Source organism: Bufo bufo, chromosome 5, assembly GCF_905171765.1.
Source record: "Bufo bufo chromosome 5, aBufBuf1.1, whole genome shotgun sequence".
NCBI lineage: Eukaryota > Metazoa > Chordata > Amphibia > Anura > Bufonidae > Bufo > Bufo bufo.
Window position 1 is genome coordinate 491,031,647 of NC_053393.1, and position 24,035 is coordinate 491,055,681.

At 49.1% G+C, this 24,035-nt stretch overlaps 1 protein-coding gene across 1 annotated transcript in view; it reads left to right on the forward strand.

Moving 5' to 3' along the window:
* LOC121002735 (mitochondrial poly(A) polymerase) overlaps positions 1-24,035 on the forward strand; it is a 48,109-nt gene that overhangs the window by 6,764 nt on the left and 17,310 nt on the right. The window contains exons 3-6 of the mRNA XM_040434229.1: positions 1,307-1,525; positions 15,144-15,368; positions 17,239-17,450; positions 18,851-19,077. Coding sequence (XP_040290163.1) covers positions 1,307-1,525; positions 15,144-15,368; positions 17,239-17,450; positions 18,851-19,077 — 883 coding nt within the window. The remainder of the gene's footprint in view (positions 1-1,306; positions 1,526-15,143; positions 15,369-17,238; positions 17,451-18,850; positions 19,078-24,035) is intronic.

A 24,035-nucleotide genomic window follows, 5' to 3' on the forward strand; every position in this document is an offset into this window, starting at 1 on the left:
CAGCACTCAGCAGCTTCTTCCTCAGTCCATCAATCGCATGGCCCTTGTGTGGGCTCAGTCCCTTTCAGATGAATGGGATACAATACTGCGATACCAAGCATAGCCACTATACAATGTATGGCGCTGTTCTTGATATACTACGACAAGGCCGCAGCACCTGCAGTCCCTTCCAACAGCTGATGGATGGGGGTGTCGGGAGTCAGGTTAACTGATGTTAGTGAACTATCCTGATTATAGGTCCTTAATATTGAATTCCCGGAAATCTAATATATTAGCTCATGAGTAACAGACCGCTGATATCAGAGTATCCGTCACCGCTGCAGGATATCTGGATTAGTAGAACTACAGGTAACAGCACTCTACTAGTCAATTGCACAAAGATATAAGCAAACACTGAAAAAATAACTGCTTGGTGGCCATACTTACTGCAAATGCAGCTAGAAGCTCTTCGCGAATATAATTGATCAAAAATATTTCGGGCCCATCTACAAGGTAGCTTCTAACCCCCCCAGTGGCAGTGACAATAGGGAAGAAAAACAAACGAACCAGCACCTCCATAATAAGTGAATATGAGAACGCAGGTGCACGCTACCTTGGCTGAAACACAATTGGATTAGTAGAACTACAGTGGCTCCCCCTGGTGGTGAGTTTGAACCGTGCACCACCAGCTCATTTACCATGTGCTTTTAATTAGATAGCTTGTACAGCTGTATTCTACCCAGCCCATACTGCAGGCTCAAAGCCTGGGAGAGGCATGTGTAGGATACAGCTGGGTACTACTTTCCCCAGATTGTAGGCTGTAAGCCCAGGAGAGGCATGTGTCAGAGTAGGACCCATCTGAGTAGAAGCCACCTTGTCGTCTGGTAGATGGGCCCGAAATATTTTTGAGCAGTTATATTCGCAAAGAGCTTCTAGCTGCATTTGCAGTAAGTATGGCCACCAAGCAGTTATTTTTTCAGTGTTTGCTTATATCTTTGTGCAATTGACTAGCAGAGTGCTGTTACCTGTAGTTCTACTAATCCAATTGTGTTTCAGCCAAGGTAGCGTGCACCTGCGTTCTCATATTCACTTATTGTGGAGGTGCTGGTTCGTTTGTTTTTCTTCCCGCTGCAGGATGCCCTCAGTGCAGACAGCATAAAGATGGGTTCCCATTAAGCGTTATTTTCATAAGACTGGAGAAACCCTTTAACTTCTTTTATATTCTGTTTTATGGTTTCAGACGTGACCTCACTTTACGTGCCATGGATTGTTACATGCAAGTGTCTTGATTCTTGATACTATTCTCATAGCGCCGTCTTTCTTCTAGTGCACTCATGCCGTTGTGGAGTTTGTGGATCTGCAAAGCGTAGAATCGCTCCTGTCTGGAACGAAAATACCAAACGATGAGGATTTATTTGTAGTACCATATAAATCGAGATTTATCCGAGTCAAGACTACAGAAGTGGGGCAGCAATTCCCCAAATGCTGGCCACAGTCCTCTATCCCCATGAACAATTTATTTCAGAAATTATGTGCCGCCGAGAACGTAAGTTAAAAATGCTGACCCTCGTCCTGTGTTCATTAGAGCGCGTGGTCCATGGAGGGGGGGTTGGGGGCACAACCTGCAGATGTTTCAAAACTTAAAGTTAAAGGGGTAGTCCGGTAAAGTAACTTAATTTTTTAAAAACTTCATTAAGGCTGCAAGCTGTGAACCAACCAGAACCTATACCTATAGCCAGAGTTTCAATTTACCTTGCAATCCATTTGTCTAGCTCCTGTATGAGCCTGCAACACACTGAGAGTATCATGGCGCCTGATCTTCCCTCACAAAACTGCAAAGACTACAATCCCCACAATCCCTAGCTTTCCTGCTGTGAGTGTTGGTGTTTACTGATTGGCTGCCTGATACAGTCTGGTCACACCCCCTCTACTCAGTAATCACCAGCACACTGATACGTGCTTTGTTTCACAAGACATTTAGCTAGAGAACTGATAGTAACACACTGAGCATGCTCGACCTAACACAGGCTCAGAACTACAGGTCGATGCCATGGTCATTTATGAGGAAACACAGAGGGTAGCAGAGGAAGAAAACTACTTTTATAACTACTGAACGGTAAAATTTACATTATATTAGGTAATTATTGATGATGAATTAGTCTAAAACATAAGTTATAATTATGGTAACCGGAATACCCATTTAATGGGCATCTGACAACAGACATGTACCTATGACACTGGCTGACCTGTTACATGTGCGCTTGGCAGCTGAAGGCATCTGTGTTTGTCCCATCTTCATATGTGTCCGTATTGCTGAGAAAAATGATGTTTCTCGTTAATGCTGCAGGAGGGTCTTCATCGTGGATATCCACTTTAGTAGCACCCCCTGTGGGCGCGTACTCCGGTACCTCGCCGGTCACCCGGTCCCCCATTACTGCATCCGCAGTAGCATGCAGGAAATCCCACGTAAGTGCGAGTTTGCCGAAGGGGTGACCCTGCAGCGCCCGAAGTTGTCGGACGGTGAGTATTCCCCCCTGGTGTCCCAGCCCTTCTCCATAGGGGTCCCCTGAGTTAGGCTCCTCTTCCCCCCTCCTATTTCCTATCTTTCCTGGGGGGGGTTGTACTTCTATGTCCCCCTGTACCTTCCCCCCACCCCATCCATCTCAGTGGGGGGTGGTTTCCTTTTCCCTTTCTGGGCTCCCCATCTCTTGCCTGGTCACAACACCTTCCTGGCCTCTTCTTCTAATTTAGTCCCCGGCTTTTGCCGGGACTAGGCCGCAATTTTCCCTAGCCTGTCCCTGGACCCCGGGTCCTCCCTTTGCCCCGTTTCTCACCCAATGCCCACCAGGAGGCTACCCACATAGTTTTTCTCCTCAGGAGGCCCCCGGTTTTCCCGTGGCCCTTACCCACCGACAGTGCCTCTTTTCCAGCACCGCTAAAATCGAGGCCCCGTCTTTTTCCCCCGTCTTTTTCCCCCGTCTTTTTCCCCCGTCTTTTTCCCCCGTCTTTTTCCCCCGTCTTTTTCCCCCGTCTTTTTCCCCCGTCTTTTTCCCCCGTCTTTTTCTATTGCACCTTCCGCCGCCTTGGGGGACACCTCTGACTCCGAGTCCCGATCCTAGCAGCGCACGGTCCTCTCTCCGGCCATGCAGGACCTTATCTGGACACGGCCTAGGGTCACCCCTCATGGGGCCCACTTGTCCTCTACATCCGGTTTCCTCCCAGACCAGGACTGGCACTGAGGGAATCACCTCCTGTTCCTTCTCCTCATCGGGGGACTCCTCTGCACCGATCCTGACTCAGAGCAGAGCACCAAGCTGTCTTCCACCATACAGAAGCTCTCTGGGTGGTCAAAGACAAATGTCCACTGAGGGACCTCTCCTCTCCATGGTTTGTATTCCCTTTTCGTGGATTCTCAAATGGGACTCCTCTGGTCGTAAAGGTAATTTCCAGCCACAAAGGTAAGCCAGTTTGCCGACTCTCCAGTGTGTTGTGATGCAGTCGCCATGGCAGGTTCTAGCACCTGCTTTTTCCCCCCGCTGTATTTAGCACGCCGGCACTCCTAGGTAGTGCCCCAGGTATGTACGCCTTCACCTTCTCAGGGGGGTTTCCATGACCACCATATGATGCATCAGGCAGACTGTCCTGGTTGCTAGGTACCCATTCTCAGGCAGAGTAATTGCACTATCAACAGGGGCTATATTTCACACACCTTCCTGGTCCTTGAGTGTTTCAGGCAACCCTGTTACTCCCTTATCGGGCGGTACCTGTACCATCTCCAGTTACTGTTGCCAAGACACCATCCTGGTCCTAATGTACACCACGCAGCCGGATTACTCCCGCATCAGGTAGCGTATTCGTGCTGTCTCCAAGCGCTGTGCCCTGCGTGTGAAATTTGTGGCCTATACAGCTCCTGCAAGGCCCTTTCCCAGTTTTAATGGGTGCTGAGCGCTCATCATGTTGCTCCCTCTTCTTGCGGGGTGACTGTACCATCCCCAGGCGCTTAATTCATCACTCCCTTCTGGTTCTAGTATGCATCTGGCACTCCATTACCGTCCTCTTCCGTGGAGTACTTGTAGCATCTCGGGGTGCAGCTTCCGACAAACCATCCCAGTCATAGGGTGAACCTGGTTCCTTTTGTTCCCCTTTCTTTGGGTGGAGTACTTGTGCCTTTGTTAGTTCCGGTATAAGGCCGGCCTGTTCAGTTCCAGCCCTACTAGACCGCAGGCTTCTCTGCATTGTATTTAAACCATTGTGGGGTTCTGTAGCTGTTAGGCCCCGGTTATGAGTACTCTCTATGGTAGTACTGGCTGCAATGTCTTACAGCCTGTGCAGTACTTCCTGCACCAGGCCCTCTCATTAGCCCCTCATTTAGTGGTGTTTTCAGGAATAGGTTAGGCACTGTCTCTGTCACTCCTATTTGAGTGCACCAAGTTCTCTCATTGCCCCTGTACTGGGCATGATTTTTACATATTGCCTGATGCATTATCTAACAAGACCCCTTGGCCCTACTATGCTCCAGGCAACCACCCCCCTGCCACCTTGGGCAGGTTGTCGGCTATTATGCTATGGGTGTTATTTGACAACCCTACAAAGTACCGCTGTATTCCGCACAGTTGCGTTACCCCATTCCCTGGATGTTACTGTCTCTCTGCTTTCTTTTCACAGTGTTGCACACTCCAGTCCTGGCAGAGTACCTGGATCACCACTGGATGCTCTATCCAGCAAGGATACACAGCATTGTGAGCACCAGCTGCTACAGCAGTTTTCGGATCATCGCTGGACGTCCTCTCAAACTCAGCTGTGGCAGGACTGGTGAGCACCATACACCTGCTTAGGTGCAGTGTCTTTTCCTCTAAAGGTTCCTGTATCGGACATGGTCCCTCAGTTTTCCATGTCCAGGCACCCTCTGTACTCCCTTCTGTTTTCGGCGTAGTTGTGCTACCTGACAGAAGCTCCATTTACCTTGGCCTTGCCATTCTTGTACGCTCCTATTAATCTCTTTCTCCCTCCTTGGGGATTTCACTGTGCTCTGCCGATAGCTGTTTTCTTCATGTCAGTGTAGCCCCTCCCGGCTTCCGCTGGCGAGTCCTGCTTCCTTTTCTGCCGTATGTGTGTCTGTAATTCTTTTACGACATCCAGGCTGGATGGGGCAGTGTTTTACAGTATACTAGTCACTACACTCGGCATGGTTGGTTAACCATGGCTGGTGGTTTTCTTTTTCCCTTATAGTCTCTATATTCCATTTTACTTGATATCTGGCTATTTTTCTCCTGATGTGGCCCAGTCCTGTGGGTCCCACTTGGGCCTCTGACTGGATTATCTTGCTTGGGGTCCCTACTCTGCTGATCCTTAGTCCACCTAGCTGGCTAGTTCCCTCTGGGGCAGTTACCCATGGCTCTTGGTTCATTTGTTTCCCAGGTTCCTATAAGCTTGTTTCCCCTTTTGGGATTCTCACCTCTCTTCCTGTCCCCTCAGATTCAGGTCCCAGTTCCTGGGAGCGTGTTGCTCCAGTTATCAATTTGCTTTACTTTAGCCATTAGAGGGATGGTGCCATCTCCCTTTTTAGGGAACTCCTCCTCCTTAGGATGTTTAGAGTCCTCTATTCTCTACTCCGGTATGTCTCCTCTTGTACTACTAAGGTCTGCGACTTGCTGCGTTTTTCCTAAGCCTTCTTGTGGTCTGGGCACTCTGAGGCCCTACATTTGACAGCGATATTGTATTCCAGTTTTTCTGGGGCTTGATTCGTCCCCTTTTTCTGGGAAGCATGCCTTTTCGTGCCCTTGTCCTAGCCATTGCCAGGGACTCCCTTTTCCCCAGGGGATGGCTGCATTCCTGGGCAGGATAGAGTTTTCACCTTCTCATGGGGTGGGTCTCTTTTCTCACCCGGCTTGCAGTGGAAGGGGACTTGCCCTCTTCCCATGGTGACTGTTGCTAGTCCTTCTCTCAGTATCTTCAGCCATCAGTACTTCCTTGTTTCCTCTCTACCCCGGCATCTGTTCCTGGGCCTTGACAGCGTGTTTGCCACGTCAAGGCGTGTCTTGGTCCGAGACCATCAGAGTGTTTTTCCTTGCCAGGTCTCTTTCTGGTTGGCTTCTTTTGCTGTTAGGCTTTACAGACTTGCCTTCCTTTTGCCAACTGGGTGTTCCTCAGGGCATTCCTTTAGCCAGGTGGTTCCCTCCTTAGGTCAGGATTTTTCCCCTTTTCCCAGACATTTTCTCCGCTGACAGGTTCTCTTGCTGGCCCTCTGGGACCATCATATTTTTCTTGTTGGATCTGTCCTCTTGTAGGGCATTCTTCCCTATACAGTTTGGCTAGGTCACTGCCAACAGACGCCTTCCAGTTGTGCTGCGCTCCTGTTTTATCAGTGTGGAGCAGGGATTCTTCCAGTTCCTTCCCCTGGTTCTCCAGGGTGTACTTGTTCAACTCTCTGTTCTTGCGCAGGACTTCTTGCCCTGCTCCCTTTATCCTGGATTTTTTTCCCCCAGCCTTGGGTGGAGCTGGGTGTTTTCCTTGGCTCCTTTCTTGCATTTGGAATATTTTTCCCCAAGCACTTGTCTTTGGGATCCTGGCGGTCTCTCACAGTTTTTTGTCTTTGGACTCCTTATGGTCCTGGAGCCTCTCGGTCCATTTCTTTTGGTTCTACCTACCATTCCATGCTAGGGTTTCTACAGGGCCTGTTAGGTCAGCTGGTTCTTCTGCACCTGTGCACCCAACCGTTAGCATGATTGTTCTCTTCCCACCCTCGGGGACTGCTTGGGACGTCCCATGGTGCTGTGTCCCCCAATGCAATTAATGAGAAAATTGGATTTTTGTACTCACCATAAAATCCCTTTCTCGTTCGATGCATTGGGAGACACAGATCCCACCCTCTGTTTTCATTTTTCTTTCTGTCACCTGGCTGCTGCTCTCGTTTCCATCCCCGATCCGGGACTCTTGCTTTTGTTACTCTCTCCTACTGCTATTAGCCTAGTGGCTGTGGAGAGGGTATAACCCACCTGAGCGGAGCCAACACTTTTCTTTTTCTAGTGTCATATACCCTTGGGGCTCTGTCCCCCAATGCATTGAACAAGAAAGGGATTTTACGGCGAGTACAAATATCCAATTTTTTATATATGCAAATGAGCCTCTAGAAGCAATGAGGGTGTTGCTGTTACACCTACAGGCTCTGCTCTCTCTGCAACTGTCATGCCCTCTGCACCTTGATTGACAGGGCCAGGCAGGCGTGAAGACGTTTTAATTGCCTGGTCCTGTCAAAGTTCAGAGGGCACGGCAGTTGCAGACAAAGCAAAGCCTCTAGGTGTAATGACAACGCCCTCGTTGCTCCTAGAGGCTCATTTGCTTATAATAAAACATCATTTTTCTCAGCAGTGCGGACACATGTGAACATGGGACCAACACAGATGCCTTCAGCTGCCAAGTGCACAAGTAACAGGTCAGCCAGTGTCATAGGGACGAATCTGCTGACAGATGTCCTTTAAGCAAAGTTCTTAGGTGTTTAATTTCCTTATCTTTTTAATAAAAGGAATGTGTCATCAGGAAATTACGTATTGTTTAAATCTTGTTTTTATGTTTAACATATTTTAAAAAAAAGTTTATTTTTAATTTTCCGCGTCAATATCTGTATAAAAAAAATTAAAAATTCCTGCAGTTTTCACGCTGGCCAATAATAATAATAATAATAGGCGCCACTTTACAGATCACTTTTCTGCAGTTACCTGCTTATCTGTACACAAAGGTTCTATCATTACAGGCAGGATAATGGTGGATTTACATGATCCGATTGTGGGGCAGATTATTGGGAAAAAACATTTCTGTGCTGTGCTTCTGTGGGTTTCCTGTCCGTGCCTCCGCATCGCAAAAAACTAGTGCATGAACAGACGGCGAGCACGCGGTCAGTGTTATTTTATGGGAATACAAGTATTCAATAAAAAGGAGACTTTTGTATTACTTACCAGTAAAGTCTCTTTCTCGCTCTTCCTTGGGGGACACAGGAAACCATGGGTATAGCTCTGCTCCCTAGGAGGCGTGACACTAAGTGAAAGTTGTAAGCCCCTCCTCCATCAGCTATACCCTTCAGCCTGGAGAAGAGACTGCCAGTTGCGTGTCCAAGTAGTGAAAGATAACCACCAACCGGAAAAAGAACTGTCGAGCCCCAACGGGGGCAACCAAGCCGGAACCACAACTGTAACCCAAATGAAGGGCGGGTGCTGTGTCCCCCAAGGAAGAGCGAGAAAGAGACTTTACTGGTAAGTAATACAAAAGTCTCCTTTTCTCGCCCATATTCCTTGGGGGACACAGGAAACCATGGGACGTTCCAGAGCAGTCCCAGAAGGGAGGGACCAGAAACAAACTCAACCAAAACCAGAGGCATCAATCAACTGCCGCCTGCAACACCAGACGGCCTAAAGCAGCGTCAGCCGACGCATGAGTATGCACCCTGTAGAACTTGGTGAAGGTGTGCAAGGAGGACCAAGTGGCCGCCTTGCAAATCTGCTCCGTAGAAGCCCGATTCCTCTGAGCCCAGGAAGCCCCGACCGCTCTAGTGGAGTGAGCGGTAACACCAAGGGGCGGAACCTTGCCCTTGGCGAGATAAGCCTCAGTAACAGCCATCTTGACAAAACGGGCGATAGCAACTTTGGATGCCGCCATCCCTCTGCGCGACCCCTCCGGGACCACAAAGAGCGAGTCAGTATGCCTGAAAGAGCTGGTTACTTCCAGGTAAATCTTGAGCGCCCTGACAACGTCCAGGCGATGAAGCTTCCTCTCCCGCGGGTGGGAAGGGGAAGGACACAAAGAGGGGAGAACGATGTCCTCGTTCAGATGAAAGGCGGAGACCACCGAAGGAAGGAAGGAAGGGACCGGACGAAGAACCACCTTGTCCTGGTGGAACACTAGGAAAGGTTCCAGACAGGAGAGTGCAGCCAATTCGGACACCCTCCGAAGAGAGGTGACGGCTACAAGGAAAATAACCTTGCAGGACAGAAGTCGCAAGGAAACCGTCCGCAGAGGCTCGAAAGGGGAAGCCTGGAGCGCTGAGAGAACCAGGTTCAGGTCCCAGGGCGGTACCGGAGGATGGTACGGGGGAACCGCGTGAGCCACGCCCTGAAGGAAGGTCTTGACAGGACCAAGGGGGGCCAGAGGGCGCTGAAACAAAATGGACAGCGCAGACACCTGACCCTTCAAAGAACTAAGGCCCAGCCCTTGGGCCAGTCCGCTCTGCAGGAAGGACAAAACGGTGGGGAGAGAAAAGCGGAGCGGAGGAATCCCCAGATCGGCACAGAACCCCAAAAAGGTCCTCCAGGTCCTATAATAGATCCTAGAAGAGGACGGCTCACGGGCGCGGATCATGGTGCGGACGACGTCCGCAGAAAAACCCCTACGTGTCAGGACGGTGGTCTCAACAACCACGCCGTCAAACGTAGGGACCCTAAACGCGGGTGGAAGACCGGTCCCTGAGAGAGAAGATCTTCCCTGGCGGGCAGCGGCGGGGGCGCGTCTGCCAGGAGCAGCATGAGGTCGGCATACCAAGACCGGCGGGGCCAGTCCGGAGCGACCAGAATCACCGAGACGCCTTCCGCCGCGATCTTCCGAAGGACCTTGGGCAGGAGAGGGATGGGAGGGAATATGTATGGGCGCGCGAAGCCTCGCCAAGGAAGAACGAGGGCGTCGGCTCCGCAAGCTCCCGGATCCCTGGCCCTGGACAGATAGGCGGGGACCTTGTGATTGAATTTTGAGGCCATGAGGTCCACGTCCGGTATGCCCCAACGAAGGCAAATGGCCTCGAATACCTCCGGGTGAAGAGACCACTCGCCGGGGTCGACGGTGGTGCGACTGAGGAAGTCCGCCGCCCAATTGTCCACCCCTGGAATAAAAATTGCAGATAGGGCCGGGACGTGGGCTTCCGCCCAACGGAGAATGCTGGTGACCTCCCGCATTGCTGCAGCGCTGCGAGTGCCCCCCCTGGTGGTTTATGTACGCCACAGCCGTGGCGTTGTCCGATTGTACACGAACAGGATGACCCTTCAGCAGATGAGTCCAGTGTCGTAGAGACAGAAGGGCCGCTCTCAGCTCCAGGACATTGATCGAGAGTTTGGACTCCGATGGAGACCAAATGCCCTGGACGGATCGGGGAGGAAACACGCCTCCCCAGCCCAAGAGACTGGCATCGGTTGTAACCACCAACCAGTTGAGTGGCAGAAAGGACCTGCCCAGAAGAGGGGACTGTAACCACCAGCGGAGAGATGACCGCACCGGAGGCGATAGACGGAAGGGATGATCCAGAGACTCCGGCGATTTGTCCCAGGAGGAGATGATCGCCCGTTGGAGAGGGCGGGAGTGAAACTGCGCAAATGGGATCGCCTCGAAGCAGGCAACCATCTGCCCCAAGACCCGCATGCAGAAGCGGAAGGACGGTCGACGGTGGAGAAGGAGACCCCGAACCGCCCCACGGAGGGTCAGACGTTTTTCCGAGGGAAGACGTACCTCCGCCGCTCCTGTGTCTAAAAGCATTCCCAGGAAGACTAGTTGTCTGGAGGGGGGAAGGGAGGACTTGGGGAAGTTGATGACCCAACCGAACCTCGCCAGAGTCTCTAGAGTGAGATCCACGCTGGCAACCGCTTGAGAAAGGGACGGAGCCTTGATGAGGATATCGTCCAAGTACGGTAGCAGAAAAACACCCCTGGAACGGAGTAAGGCCAAAACCGGGGCCAGGACCTTGGTGAACACCCGGGGGGCTGTTGCCAGCCCAAAGGGAAGGGCGACAAACTGGAAGTGGAGGTCCCCCACGGCGAATCGGAGGAAGCGATGGTGACACCGGGCTACCGGAACATGGAGGTAGGCATCCTGTATATCGATGGAAGACATGAAATCTCCCTGCTCCAGGGAAGCCACCGCGGAACGGAGGGACTCCATCCGAAACCGTCGGAGGAGAAAACGGTTGAGCTTTTTGAGGTCCAAAATGGGCCGCACCGAACCTCCCTTCTTGGGAACTACAAAGAGGTTCGAGTAGAACCCTTGGAACCTTTCCTCTAGAGGAACGGGGGTAATCACTCCCCTGTCCAGTAAGGCTTGAACGGCCGCGGAGAACGCAGCCGCGCTTTTCGGGTCCCGCGGCGGGCGGGAGCGAAAGAACCGATCTGGAGGGAAGGATGCAAATTCGATTTTGTATCCGGAGGACACAATTTCGAGGGCCCAGGCGTCGGAGACGTGAGCCATCCAGACGTCCCTGAAAAGGAGGAGCCGGCCCCCCACCCGGGTGGGTGGGGGCGCGCCTTCAGGCAGAGGACTGCTTTGCTGCGGGTGTGCGGGCAGCCTGCGGCTTGCGCCAGGAGGGCTGGGCCCGAAAAAACGGCTTCCTACGCTTGTCCTGGGGAGGAGCCGAAGCGGCAGCTGTGGTGGGAGCCCCAGAGGCCCTGCGGGAGGACCGAAAACGAGACGCACCAGGGCGTCCGCGGGGGGCGCCCCTGGCTTGGGGGTTGAGGAAGATGGGTGCTTTTACCACCCGTGGCCTCCGAAATAAGTTCGTCTAGGCGGACCCCGAAAAGGCGGGAACCCGCAAACGGTAGCCCCGCCAAGGAACGTTTGGAGGCAGCGTCCGCTTTCCAAACCTTCAGCCAGAGCTCCCTCCTGACGGAAACTGCCAGGGCGGAGGAGCGTGCAATAAGGGCTCCCGCATCAAGGGAGGCCTCACAAACAAAATTCCCGGCCCGAATAATAAGCTGGGCCAAGGAACGTAGGTCCTGGATGGGGACGTCCGAGTCCAACTCCTGTTCCAGCTGCGCACCCCAAGCAGAGATTGCTTTCCCTGCCCAAGCAGAGGCAAAAACCGGTCTGAGAGCAGAACCGGAGGCAGCAAAAATGCCCTTGGAAAGGGTCTCCATGCGACGGTCCTCCGCTGACTGAAGAGAGGACCCGTCGGGAACAGGGATGGCCGTGTTCTTTGACAGCCGGGCCACAGGGGGGTCCACCTTGGGTGGGGAAGACCATGTGGCCACGACATCGGCTGGAAAGGGATAGCAAATGTCCAGCTTCTTGGGGTTGACAAAACGGGCGTCCGGGCGAGCCCAAGCCTTAGACACCACAGAGGAGAAATCAGAGTGGATTGGAAAGACTTTTGAGGCCTGCCTGGGTCTGATAAAGGAGACGCTAGCTGCGTCAGAGCTAGGGGGATCATCCTGCACCTTTAAAGGTGTCACGAATATCAGAGATGAGTTGACCCATCGCTGAGGCTAGCTTGGACGGCAGGGCCGAGTCCATTTCCAAATCTGAAACCGCCAATTCACCTTCAGAGAGCGAATCCTTTGGAGAGGAGAGGCTCGTCTGGGTGCTCACGCGTGGCGGGGAGAGTGAGGCCTCAGAGGAGGAGGCTCGCTCTACTCTAATACGCTTCTGAGAGTGCCTAGCTCGGGAGGGGTCACTAAGAGAGAGTGAACCCGCTGCAGCGGCAGAAGCAGTGGACCCGGAGGGCGCGACAGTCAGAGAGGCGTCCTGCGGGGTAGGTGGCCTGTCTATTAGGCGGCCCACGACATGAGTGAGGCTTTCCACGGCCTGGGACAGGGATCTAGCCCAGTCAGGCGGGTCAGAGGAAGCAGGGAGCGACACAGCGGGCGACTGAGGCTGCGGTGGAGCTCGGCATGCAGTACAGTGCGGATCAGACTGCCCCCGGGGAAAGGGTTCCCTGCAAGCAGTACAGGCATGGTACCAAGGCTTGGCGGCTGCAGAAGGGTCTGACATGGTGGAAAAAAGATGTTGCACTTAAAGTGGGAGACCCCAAGAAAAGTGGTGGCACGGAGGGGGTTAACAGTCCTACCAGACCCGAATGATGCAAGTGGCAGCGGTAAGGGGAACAGACTGAGGAGGCTGTGGAGGAGAGGCAGCAGCACGGAGATGAATGGCTTCAGGATCGCACGGCAGAGAGGATTCCACGCAGCACTGAGAACTGGAGCCCGATGAAACCGGAAGTAGCGGAGCGCATGTAGGAAGCTCCGCCCCCCCCTCTGCCGCGCTGAAGATGAAGCAGAGCCGCGCGCGCGCGGCAAAATGATTTTAACCCCCAAGGATGATGAAGTGCCGGCCAAGATGAAATGGCGCCGTTCACGCCAAGTAAGCGGCCCCCGCCGCGCCTGGATGTGGCAGACGGCTTGCTTTCGCCTGCAGCCGTTCCCTGAAGGCAGCGTCCCTGCCAAGGACTTGCCCAGATAAACTCCCCTGCCCAGTAACGGTCCCGATATGCCCGGGGGGCGGGGGGGTGGGCGCACGATGTAGCAGTGGCCAAGGGGGATGTAGCAGTGGCCATGGGAGCCCAGGAAGCCTGTAGCAGCGGTGGGAGGGAGGAAGGGGAGGCTGGAGCAGCCACTCTCACCATACGCTGTCTTCGCCCTCAGTCCATCCAGCGGGGGTCGCCCCTTCAGCTCCTGGCACCGCAGTGGCAGGAAGCCGGGGGAGGGACTTGGCGTGCGGACGACCCTGAGCTGGCGGGACGCAGGGGAGCGAGGCTGCCCTGGTCCACCTTGTCTTCTGTGGGGGAGGCGGCAGTGCGGAATTACCGGCACTGGCGCAACTCAACCCCGGGAGAAACAGAGGGGTCTAATGCGCCTCTGTTGTCCCTGTAGGTAGAAAAAAATCGAATTAAAAACAACAAATAACGCAAAAATAAAAAATCATAGGAAAACAACCCTGCATAAGCAGGGGGTGTCTTGCCTCCTTGGACACTAAGCAAAAACTGGCAGTCTCTTCTCCAGGCTGAAGGGTATAGCTGATGGAGGAGGGGCTTACAACTTTCACTTAGTGTCACGCCTCCTAGGGAGCAGAGCTATACCCATGGTTTCCTGTGTCCCCCAAGGAATATGGGCGAGAAACAGACATGTAAGGAGATGCCATTACACAATCTCTAAAGCTGGCTGTAGGCCTTTTTTATTTTTTGCAAATCCTGAGATTTTTGCTTCCACCAACAATCTTGGGCTCTGTGCAGACTGCGTTCAAGCATACATAACACTAGAAACACAAAGAGGGGGGGGGGGGGTCAGCTCATCCCAATACGCAGGTGCAGGTTGCTTGTGGCTGCAAATATACATCTGACAAACAAAAGGTGCAACAGCACACTACAAACCAAAAGTAGAGTACACAAGTATATTACATTGCAAATACTATGCTAATAACTTAGAGATGCTTAGCAAATACATTTTGTACAAAATCATTTGAGCCCGTCTGCCAAACGCCAAGGCGACCTCTATAAGACGGGTCCTAACACTGGCTGACTCCTATATACTGGGTAGTGCACTCCCTCCTGCCCCTCCCCTGCCTCGCAGGCTGATTTTAATTAGATTGAGTATATAGTCTGCTCAGCATGCATGCTGGTACTTGTAGCCCCTGGATTCAATGAAGGCCATTTTGGCTCCACACAGATGTAAATCAAGGGGGCCCAGCATGCATGTGGGACCTGCACTCTCTGGATCCATGGTCGCAGTTATGGCACCCAACAGGTGAGTTTTAGTGTTAGGACCCGTCTTATAGAGGTTGCCTTGGCGTTCGGCAGACGGGCTCAAATGATTTTGTACAAAATGTATTTGCTAAGCATCTCTAGGTTATTAGCATAGTATTTGCAATGTAATATACTTTTGTACTCTACTTTTGGTTTGTAGTGTGCTGTTGCCCCTTGTGTTTGTCACAAGCATACATAACAGAGATTTCCTAATGGAAGGCACCAATGTATGACGCTGCATAGGCATACGTTGCCGTTGACTTCAGTGTATAATACTTCATACTTTTTGCAGTGGCCCACGGTATAGAATAGTACAGACTAATCATACGAGTGTATCACTGTACAGCAGCGGCGGCATGAAGCGCACGGCGACATAACAACCAATGACGCCGTGCGCTCCTGCTGTCAGCAGGAATCCCGGCCGGGTTACCACGGACCGCTCTCGGCCGCGGAACACGGCCGTGTGCATGAGGCCTAATGCAGGCAAAAAAGGACAGTCATGTGGCCTCCACTGAGTGAACATATAGGTACTTTTGATGTGTATTCCGGGAGCTTTTCTCTGTATACACCAAATGTAGAGCTGAGATGCAGTATCTACATCTGTAGACGGCCCTGCTGCCCCCTGCACTTGGAGAACTGTTTGTTTCATTCCGCTAACTTTCCTTAATATTGTCCCATCAATCAGATAGAAGACCAGGCACAGATGCTCCTAGATGAGCTCCAGCTAACAGAGGAAAGCATCAGGATCCGCTACTTGGTCAGCTCTTTGATAAGTGACATTGCCACCGCCTACTTCCCAGAAGCGACTGTACATCTCTACGGGTCCAGTGTCAATTCTTTTGGCAAAATGGGCTGTGATTTGGACTTGTTCTTAAATCTGGAGGATATAAAAGGATATAAAACTGGAAAGGTAAGACGGTGGACTGTGAACAGGGAATAACTTGAAAACTTGGCACAAAACCCCTTTCATTATTCTCCGAGGTCTGGGTATGAGAACGTGAAGATGTGAAGAGTCTTTGCCCATAGAAGCAAATGCAAAAATAAAAGTATGTATGTATGCATTGTTCCTTAATGTCAGACCTGTGTGTGCACATAGGCGTACTTTAGTTGGAAAGATTGAAACGATTCTACTGGGCGTAATGCCTTAATGTAGTATAATGGTGGATTTACACTTGCCAATTATTCGGGAGCCTATCCCACTGAATATTCCTGCGAACGCTCGTTCCTGACTTCTGCCCGTCTAAAGGTGCAGCCGATCACCCAATGAATGAGCGAAATGCTCGTTCATCGGGTGAACCCTACCCCCCACTGAGCGAGCAGCCGACTGTCAGTAAGAAGCGATTCCTTCCCAATAATCGGCTGCTCCTTAGCATGTGTAAGTCCACCTTAAGCCTAGCCTTGCATCTATTATTTACATTGCTGTGGCCATTCATACACATCAGATAACCGCTGGCAGACAGTTGTCTCTTGACCTTCCTCCCCCATACACATGCATGCTCAGCTTGGCAGTGGATGTATGTATTCTGAATGGGGAGGGAGAAAGCTGCTGCCAGACACCTCCATCAGTGGCTTCTTCCTTAGAAAGGATCGGGTACTTGAAATCCAGCTGCCCGATCCTTATTTCTCCCACTATCTGATTTTTGGGGTGCAGTCAGGAGACCTCCATGGCTCCACCAGCAGTTTTAGTCGTAACGTGTTATCACAGTTTGAGCAGATTTCTGTTAAAGCTTTATATGTGCAAAACCCGACTGTGAGTAACTGTTTTGATCTCCATTCATATCGTGAAGATGAGTCTACACGTGGTATCACTTTTGTAGTAAGTCTCAGCTTTAGTGACATTAGTAAATTTAAAGGGGATGTCCCATGAAAAATATTTTATAGTTTTCAAGCCAGCACCCGGATGTGAATATTTTTGTGATTGCATGTAATTAAATATTTAGTATAGCTACTGAGCTATTACACGTAATCTATCTGTATATTGCCACCTGCGGTTTTCTCTTTTTCTGATTTCTCTGTCCACATCACTGAGGTTGACACACATGCTGAGTTTTGGAACACTGACGTGTGACTGAGGCTTTAGAAAGAGGTTGTCATGTACTTTGAGGTCTGATTTTTTTACATCAGTCATGGCATAACCCCTTTAAAGGGAACCTGTCGCCTCCAACAAACATCCCAAGCCGCCAGCAGCGTGTTTGTAACGATCATTTTCTTCCTGCAGGCAGATGAAGCAAAAGCTGTAAAAATGTTCTTTAATCCCCTGCCGGCGCGCTTCTATAGTCAGGCTTGAAGTCACGGAGGCAGCGGCCTTCTTGCTTCAAGTCACGGTAACCTCGCCCCTTCGCTGTGACTGACAGCCGGCAGTTTGGCAAAGCCAGCCGAACTGTTGTGCATAAGTGCTGTCAGTCACAGCGAAGGGGCAGAGAAGGGGTCGTGGCTACCGTGACTTGAAGCAAGGAGGCCGCTGCCTCAGTGACTTCAAGCCGGACTAGAGAAGCGCGGCGGCAGGGGATTAAGGAACGTTTTTACAGCTTTTGCTTCATCTGCCTGCAGGAAGAAAATGATCGTTACAAACACGCTGCTGGCTACTCTCAGGTACTGCTGCCGGCTTGGGATGTTTTTAGGAGGTGACAGGTTCCCTTTAAGTGGGTTGTCCAGATTTACAATAACTAATACCTTTTCCCAGAAACAGCCCCACGTTTGTTAACTCCTTTAACAGAACTGAAGGTACACAGACATATAATGATGATGTTTTTCCGCCATTGTTACTCTTGCGTCCACAGACTCCGAGCTCTTACTCTGCAGAGTTTTGGATGAGACGGGTTTCCTCGGGGAGAACGGCACAACAGAAGATCTTGTCCGTCATCGGTGAATGTATAGACAGTTTTGGTCCTGGATGTAATGAAGTACAAAAAATTCTAAACGCACGCTGTCCTCTAGTACGGTTTAGCCACCAGTCCTCAGGACTCCAGTGTGACCTTACGGCTGACAATAAGTAAGTACATTTCATATATATTGATGACCTATCCTAAGAACAGGGCCTCACTATAGGATAGGTGGGTGTTCCTACTCTCGGCACCCCACTGATTTGCTGTTTCTAACATGGGAGCAGAGCTACAGTAATGGTGTATACAGTTGTGTAGTTCCGGTATTGGAGCTAGTAAAAACAGCTGAACAGCAGGGGTTACAGGAGTTGGACTCCTGCCGATTTGACATCGGTATTTATGTCTTGAAAAACAGTTTTACCTGACATTGCATCTTTATTTGGGGTAGAGAATACAACTCTGAACCCGGACATACCCTTCTTTTCACCCAGGCAGCCCCCCTGAGGCTAGCATCGGAGCATCTCATAGTCCCATGCGCTCCCTTGCCCTGCGCTAAATCGCGCAGGGCAAGCAATCTTTTATTTACAATAACACTCTGCCGGGTGGAGACTTCAGCCCGGCAGTGTGTTCGGTGATTATGCCGAACCCTGTCATTTAACCCCTTAGATGCTGCGTTCAAAAGCGATCGTGGCATCTGTGAGGTAAGGCAGAGGGATGTGGCTCCCTCTGCCTTCCGATCGGAGCCCCCACAGTGAAATTGTGGGTCTCCAGTCAGTTACCGCGCACAAGGCACAGCTCAGCAGGGAGCTTGTCAAAATCCCATTCACCCTAATAGATCTCTATTGCGGTGATCAAAAGATCCCAAGTTCTAGCCCTCATACAGCTCCATGGGTGGGCATTTTAAAAATGTATGGCTTTTATCAGAAAATTAATTTTAAAAAAAAGTTTTCTTTTTTTTAAAGTAGAAAAACTAAATAAAACCTATACAAATCTGGTATCGCCGTAATCATATTGACCCGCAGAATTATTATTTTTTTTTTTATTTCACCCTACAAAGACGTTTTTCTCTCATTTTCAAGTGCAAGACATGATAAATTAAGTGGTGCCATTAAAGTATACTACTGCAAAAAAATTAGCCCTTATGTGGCTATGTGAAGTAAAAATTAAAAAAGTTATGGATCTTGCAGTGTGGAGAGGAAAAAGACAAAAATGCAAAAACGAAAAAATGGGCTTGATCTAGAGTTAAATTTAAGTGCAGAAGTGGAACAGCAGCACGTGGACCCTACCGTGTGTCACATGTGCAGTTTTGTTAGTATTTTTGCCTTCACATAATTCAGATATTACCTTTTGTAGTGAAGGAGAAATCATTTCTAAGCAGGTGGGTCCCTCTGCTGGATATTTTGGAGAACTTCAGTTTTAAGATACAATTAGAATTTCCTTTCTTTGTTATCATTGCTGATTATGTGAGTAAAACACGTGACACCAATTCCATACAAAGACGGAACATAATTTTTTTATTTTTCAAAGGGCATGCATTTTGCTTTAACCTCATCCTTTCTTTGCATTGTAGAATTGCACTCAGGAGCTCTGAGCTTTTGTACATATACGGTAACCTGGACCACAGAGTGCGAGCTCTGGTGTTTGCGTTGAGATGCTGGGCTCGTGTCCATGGGATCACTAGCTGCATTCCTGGACAGTGGATCACAAATTTCTCCCTCACCATGATGGTCTTATTCTTCTTACAGAAGAGAAACCCTCCTGTTATTCCAACACTTGATCACCTGAAAAGTCTTGCAGGTAAAAGAAAATGCATTTATTTTATTGATTTTTGGTGCTTTTTTTTCCAAAAGATAATGCGTCCATGGTAAAAGTCCTGTGTTTTACGTATCCACAAAGGTGCAAAAAGCAGGGTCCAACAGACGCTGCCATGAAGCCATTAAATCCACGACCCTAAGAAAACTAAAGTAATTTATGTAAAATTCAGTGGGGACACTTATTAGAACTTGGGCTAAAGAACACTGACTTAGGTGCCCAAAGCAACCAATCAGATTGATCCTTTCATTCTCCAAAGGAGAAAAATGAAAGGTGGAATCTGATTGGTTTTGCTGTGGTCAATTAAGCCAGTGTTCTTTAGCACCAGTTTTGATAAATGTCTCCCACTGTGTGTTTCAGTGTTGATCTGACCTTTTCTTCAGGTACAGCAGGTTGTATCTGAGTAGGAGGTCAGATGACCTCTAAAATGCGTAGTACGTTTTAAAAGCTATATACACCTTTTGGGGGCAATTTTTTTTATTAGTCAATTGTACTCATTATGAGCTAAAAAAAATTTTTTCAATTGGTCTTTATTAAAAATATGGAGTCCTTTTCTGTGTACAGGGCAGAGATGATCTACTAGCAGGATCTGTATTTTCTGTCTGCTCCATCAGACAGGGAGCTGACGGGCTCCTTATCTCTGCTTTCTGACATTATAAACACTCATTAATCTTTATTTTACTGATAAGAATGTGGCTTAAATAAGTGTTTGACATCGTAAGGCTATATTAGACTGCCAGATTTTCTGGCAGATGATCACTAACAAACGTTTCTTTGAACACTCATTAGCTATGCCGGCACACCAATGCCCTGCATGGGGACAAGCGATGGTATAGTGATCGCTTCTCCCCATGCCACGGAGGACATTACTGCATGTAATAGCAGGGGGTTTCCTCCGCTAGCTATCTGGGGATTGCCAACAGGGAACAATCGTCGGCGGCAATGGGGTGTCTAATACACCCTTTAATAATTTAGAGATAAGGGTTATTAGATGACCGGCACAAAGTGAAAGTAAGATGCACACAGCTAGAAAAACAGTTAACCCTGTGTGACAGAACGGCTCAATATTTTTAATAAAGACCAATTGAAAAAAAAAAAAAATTATCCCCAAATGAGTGAAATTCAATCATAAGAAAAAAATTGTTCCCAAAGGTGTACATAATCTTTCATTATTAAATTATTTTTAGTCTTCTAATGATTGTGGATTTACTGAATTAGGGGCAGCGCCTTTTTGGTTTATAAGCAAGATGAAGTTTCTTCATTTTTAGATGCATTCAAGCAAAATGAAATTGGTTGAAAAGGTGGATGTGTTGGGAAGCTATGTGCTTCTGATTTAGGGTCCTCCTTTATTACATTAGTATTACTGTGCCCCTGTAACAGATGTGTTGGGGAGCCCTGTGAAAGGTTATAGTAGCTCCGTGTGTGCAGCTTTCTTTCTGTGGAAGCAACACTTAATATATAATGTTTTATATGTATTATGCAGCTGTATATATTGTGTAGATGTCAGAAGTAGTTGTTACATTTCTCCAGTATCTGGACGCTGGGTATTGCACACTGTGAATTCAGTGCGTCACTTGTCAGCGTATATTTTAAAAGAAAGTGACAGCTTTCCAGGCCCCGTCTGCAAAGTCTATTCTTGTGGAACAGCCCAGAGATAGGATTCATGTGTCCAGCTCTCAATTATACAACCGTTCAAATGGACAAGAGCCACGGGGGGGTCTGATCCTTGCCCTCTAAACTACGCAAAAAGGAGCAGTAAACAAAGTGTAAATCATAAAAAATAGCTGCTTAGTATGTACACACATATATGTAAGTGTCTCTGGTGCTTCCCAGAAATGTGGGTAGGTAAGTAAAGGACAGATCACCCAGGTTTTTCTGACCTTAAAGGGGTTATCCGAGTTAATAAAAAAAAAAAAAAAAAAAAAACACTTAAAATCCATCAGGATATACATATAATTTGGTTAAGCTTGATTTCATCAAGTTAAAACCCATATTTGCACCTTTTGATGGTCCTGTCATTGCTTTGTTTACATGCTGAAGTACATGCTGAGGGGGCGTATAACAACAAAGCCTGAGCTCTGCCTCATGAATATTTCTGGGCGTGAACAACCTGACCTTCCCCTCACCCCGCTCTGCACTTTGCATAAAAATAAATAAATACACACACAGGGCAGAAGACCTCCCTGTCACATTGCAGCTGCACAGTGTAAGTTATGTTATTTTACATACATTTCTTTCATGTTTGGTTTTGTTTCTAGTCTAAAAATTTTCTTTCTGTTATTACAGTATATCAAGGAGGACGTATTTGCACTAATTCCAAATTCCGTCACCATAGAAAATGAATGGGTCCGCACCCGTTCCGCAAAATTGCAGAACAAATGTGGACCCATTTGCGGATGTGTGAATGGAGCCTAAGGGTACTTTCACACTAGAGGCAGGATCGATCCAACAGGCTGTTCACCCTGTCGGATCCGGCCAGCCGCTATTTTACCATGCCGCTGGACTGCCGCTCTGTCCCCATTGACTATAAAGGGGACTGTGGTGGAGCTATGGCGCAGCACGGCAGTGCACAGCGAGCGGCCACTTGACTAAAAGTCCTGGATTTTCGACTTTTTATGGTACTTTCACACTAGCGTTAGTGTGATCCGGCAGGCAGTTCCATCGTCGGAGCTGCCCGCCGGATCCGCCAATCAGTGTGACAACTGACAGCATTTGTAGATGGATCCAGGTGCGGATCCGTCTAGAAATGAATTGCAATAACGGATCCGTCCAGCGGCACCGTCAAATAGCGGCAGGGCGGATCCGACAGGGTGAACAGCCTGTCGGATACGTCCTGCCGCTAGTGTGAAAATATCATTAGCATTATCTGTATCTAAGCAATATCTATATTATTCAAATATATATTCAATATGGATATTGCTTAGATAAATCCATATATTGGTGGCAGATAAAGATTTTATATAGCTGAATAATGATGATGATGATCATAATAATGATGGCCAATAATTTATTTATATTTCCCAGGGGGTGTTCAATGTGTACTAGTGTGTGGGAGGGGGGGGACCAGGGCTGTAATAACGATCCCCAGATGCAGAGGGGAACGTTTACAAACTGCCACCTCTCGCCCCGGTGAATGCAGGAGGGTCAAACATACCCTGTGCTGCTGGAGAAGAGATCACCTTGGTATGTACTGCACATGAGTGATCGCATAGCAGAGCCGAGGCAGTGACAAGAGGGGGAGGGCACCAGAGGCTCTGACGTCTCGTTTACAGAGCCTGGACACTCCCTCAAGCAGGGAGAAGCTTGTAAACGAGACGTCACCAGCAGAGCAGAGCCGGGCAGTGTGAGGAGAGCTGGAGGGGGGAGGGGGGAGGGCACCAGAGGCTCTGACGTCTCGGTTACAGAGCCTGGACACTCCCTCAAGCAGGGAGAAGCTTGTAAACGAGACGTCACCAGCAGAGCAGGGTTACTGACGTCAGGGGTCACATGACCCTGAACTGGCCAAACAGTGATAGATAGGTGATGAAAGTGATTTTAAGAATCTTTCACTGGTCTACAATAAATGCAATTAGAATAGATTTATTTAAGTCGGATAACCCCTTTAATTCAACAGATATTCGCTGCCCCAGTATAATATAAAAAGGGAGCGTGTCTTAAGTCTATACACACTCCTTTGGCTGATGGCTGTCTCTTCCAGCGCCCCCATACACATACCTGCTCGGGTCGGCTGAGCGTGTATGTGTTTTCAGTAGAGAAGAGGAGAAAGGTGCTGCGATGCTGCCAGGCAGCTCTGGTGGAGACTTCTCTTCTGGGATAACAAATGGAGATTGTTGGTTGGCCTCTCTGAAAATGATGGGTTCTGGAAACAGTAGGATATACCACCATATTTGGTTGACTGGATATGAGCAACCCCCCTACTATTGCTAAAATAAGGCTACTTTCACACTTGCGGCAGAGTAATCCGGCAAGCAGTTCCGTCGTCGGAACTGCCTGCCGGATCTGGCAAAACTTATGCCAACTGATGGCATTAGTAAGACTGATCAGGATCCTGATCAGTCTTAAAAATGCCTGAGCAGTCAAAAAAATATATTTAAATGACTGATCCGTCTTTCCGGTGTCATCCGGCATTTATTTTTTTCCACCTTTTTTTTCGGTATGCGCAGACCGGAAGGACGGATCCGGCATTCAGGCAAGTCTTTTTATTTTTTATTTTTTCCGCCGGAGATAAAACCGTAGCATGCTGCGGTTTTCTCTTTTTTGCCTGATCAGTCAAAATGACTGAACGGAAGACGTCCTTATGCATCCTGAACGGATTACTCTCCATTCAGAATGCATGGGGATAAAACTGATCAGTTCTTTTCTGGCATTGAGCCCTTTTGATGGAATTCAGTGCCGGAAAAGAAAGACGCTAGTGTGAAAGTGCCCTAAAGTGGCACAGAGCTAGTAAAGCAAAGTGCCTTTCATCTCCTGCCGGCGTCTCTTGACTTCATGGGCTGACCATGTGGCCTCTGAAAAAGGCCAAGGTAACGAGAGGGGCTGCAATTTCTCAGCATCGCTGCCCCTTCATTCCAGCAATTGGTGCTGATTTGACCTTGGTGGCCTGGTCTAACCCAAGACAGTAACGATTTTCATGATAAAAGCATCTAGGTATCGGTATATTTCTTTTATTTTATTTTTTTAACTATCAATTTTGTTTGGGAAGAGGAATAATTTGCATGAGTTCAAATACATCTTCCCATCATGGTAGTAACCTTTAATATGCAATGTACAAGACATAGCATGGGACAAACTACTGTGCTGCCATCTTAGGAGCCTATTAGACACCAGAAGCCAATTTTACCAATGACCTCTCTAGTGTAAGACTTAATGACCCTATTGCCCTGCCCTATGTTCAGGCTGTGTGAGCACCGAGATATGATAACACATCCATTGGAGCTCAATGG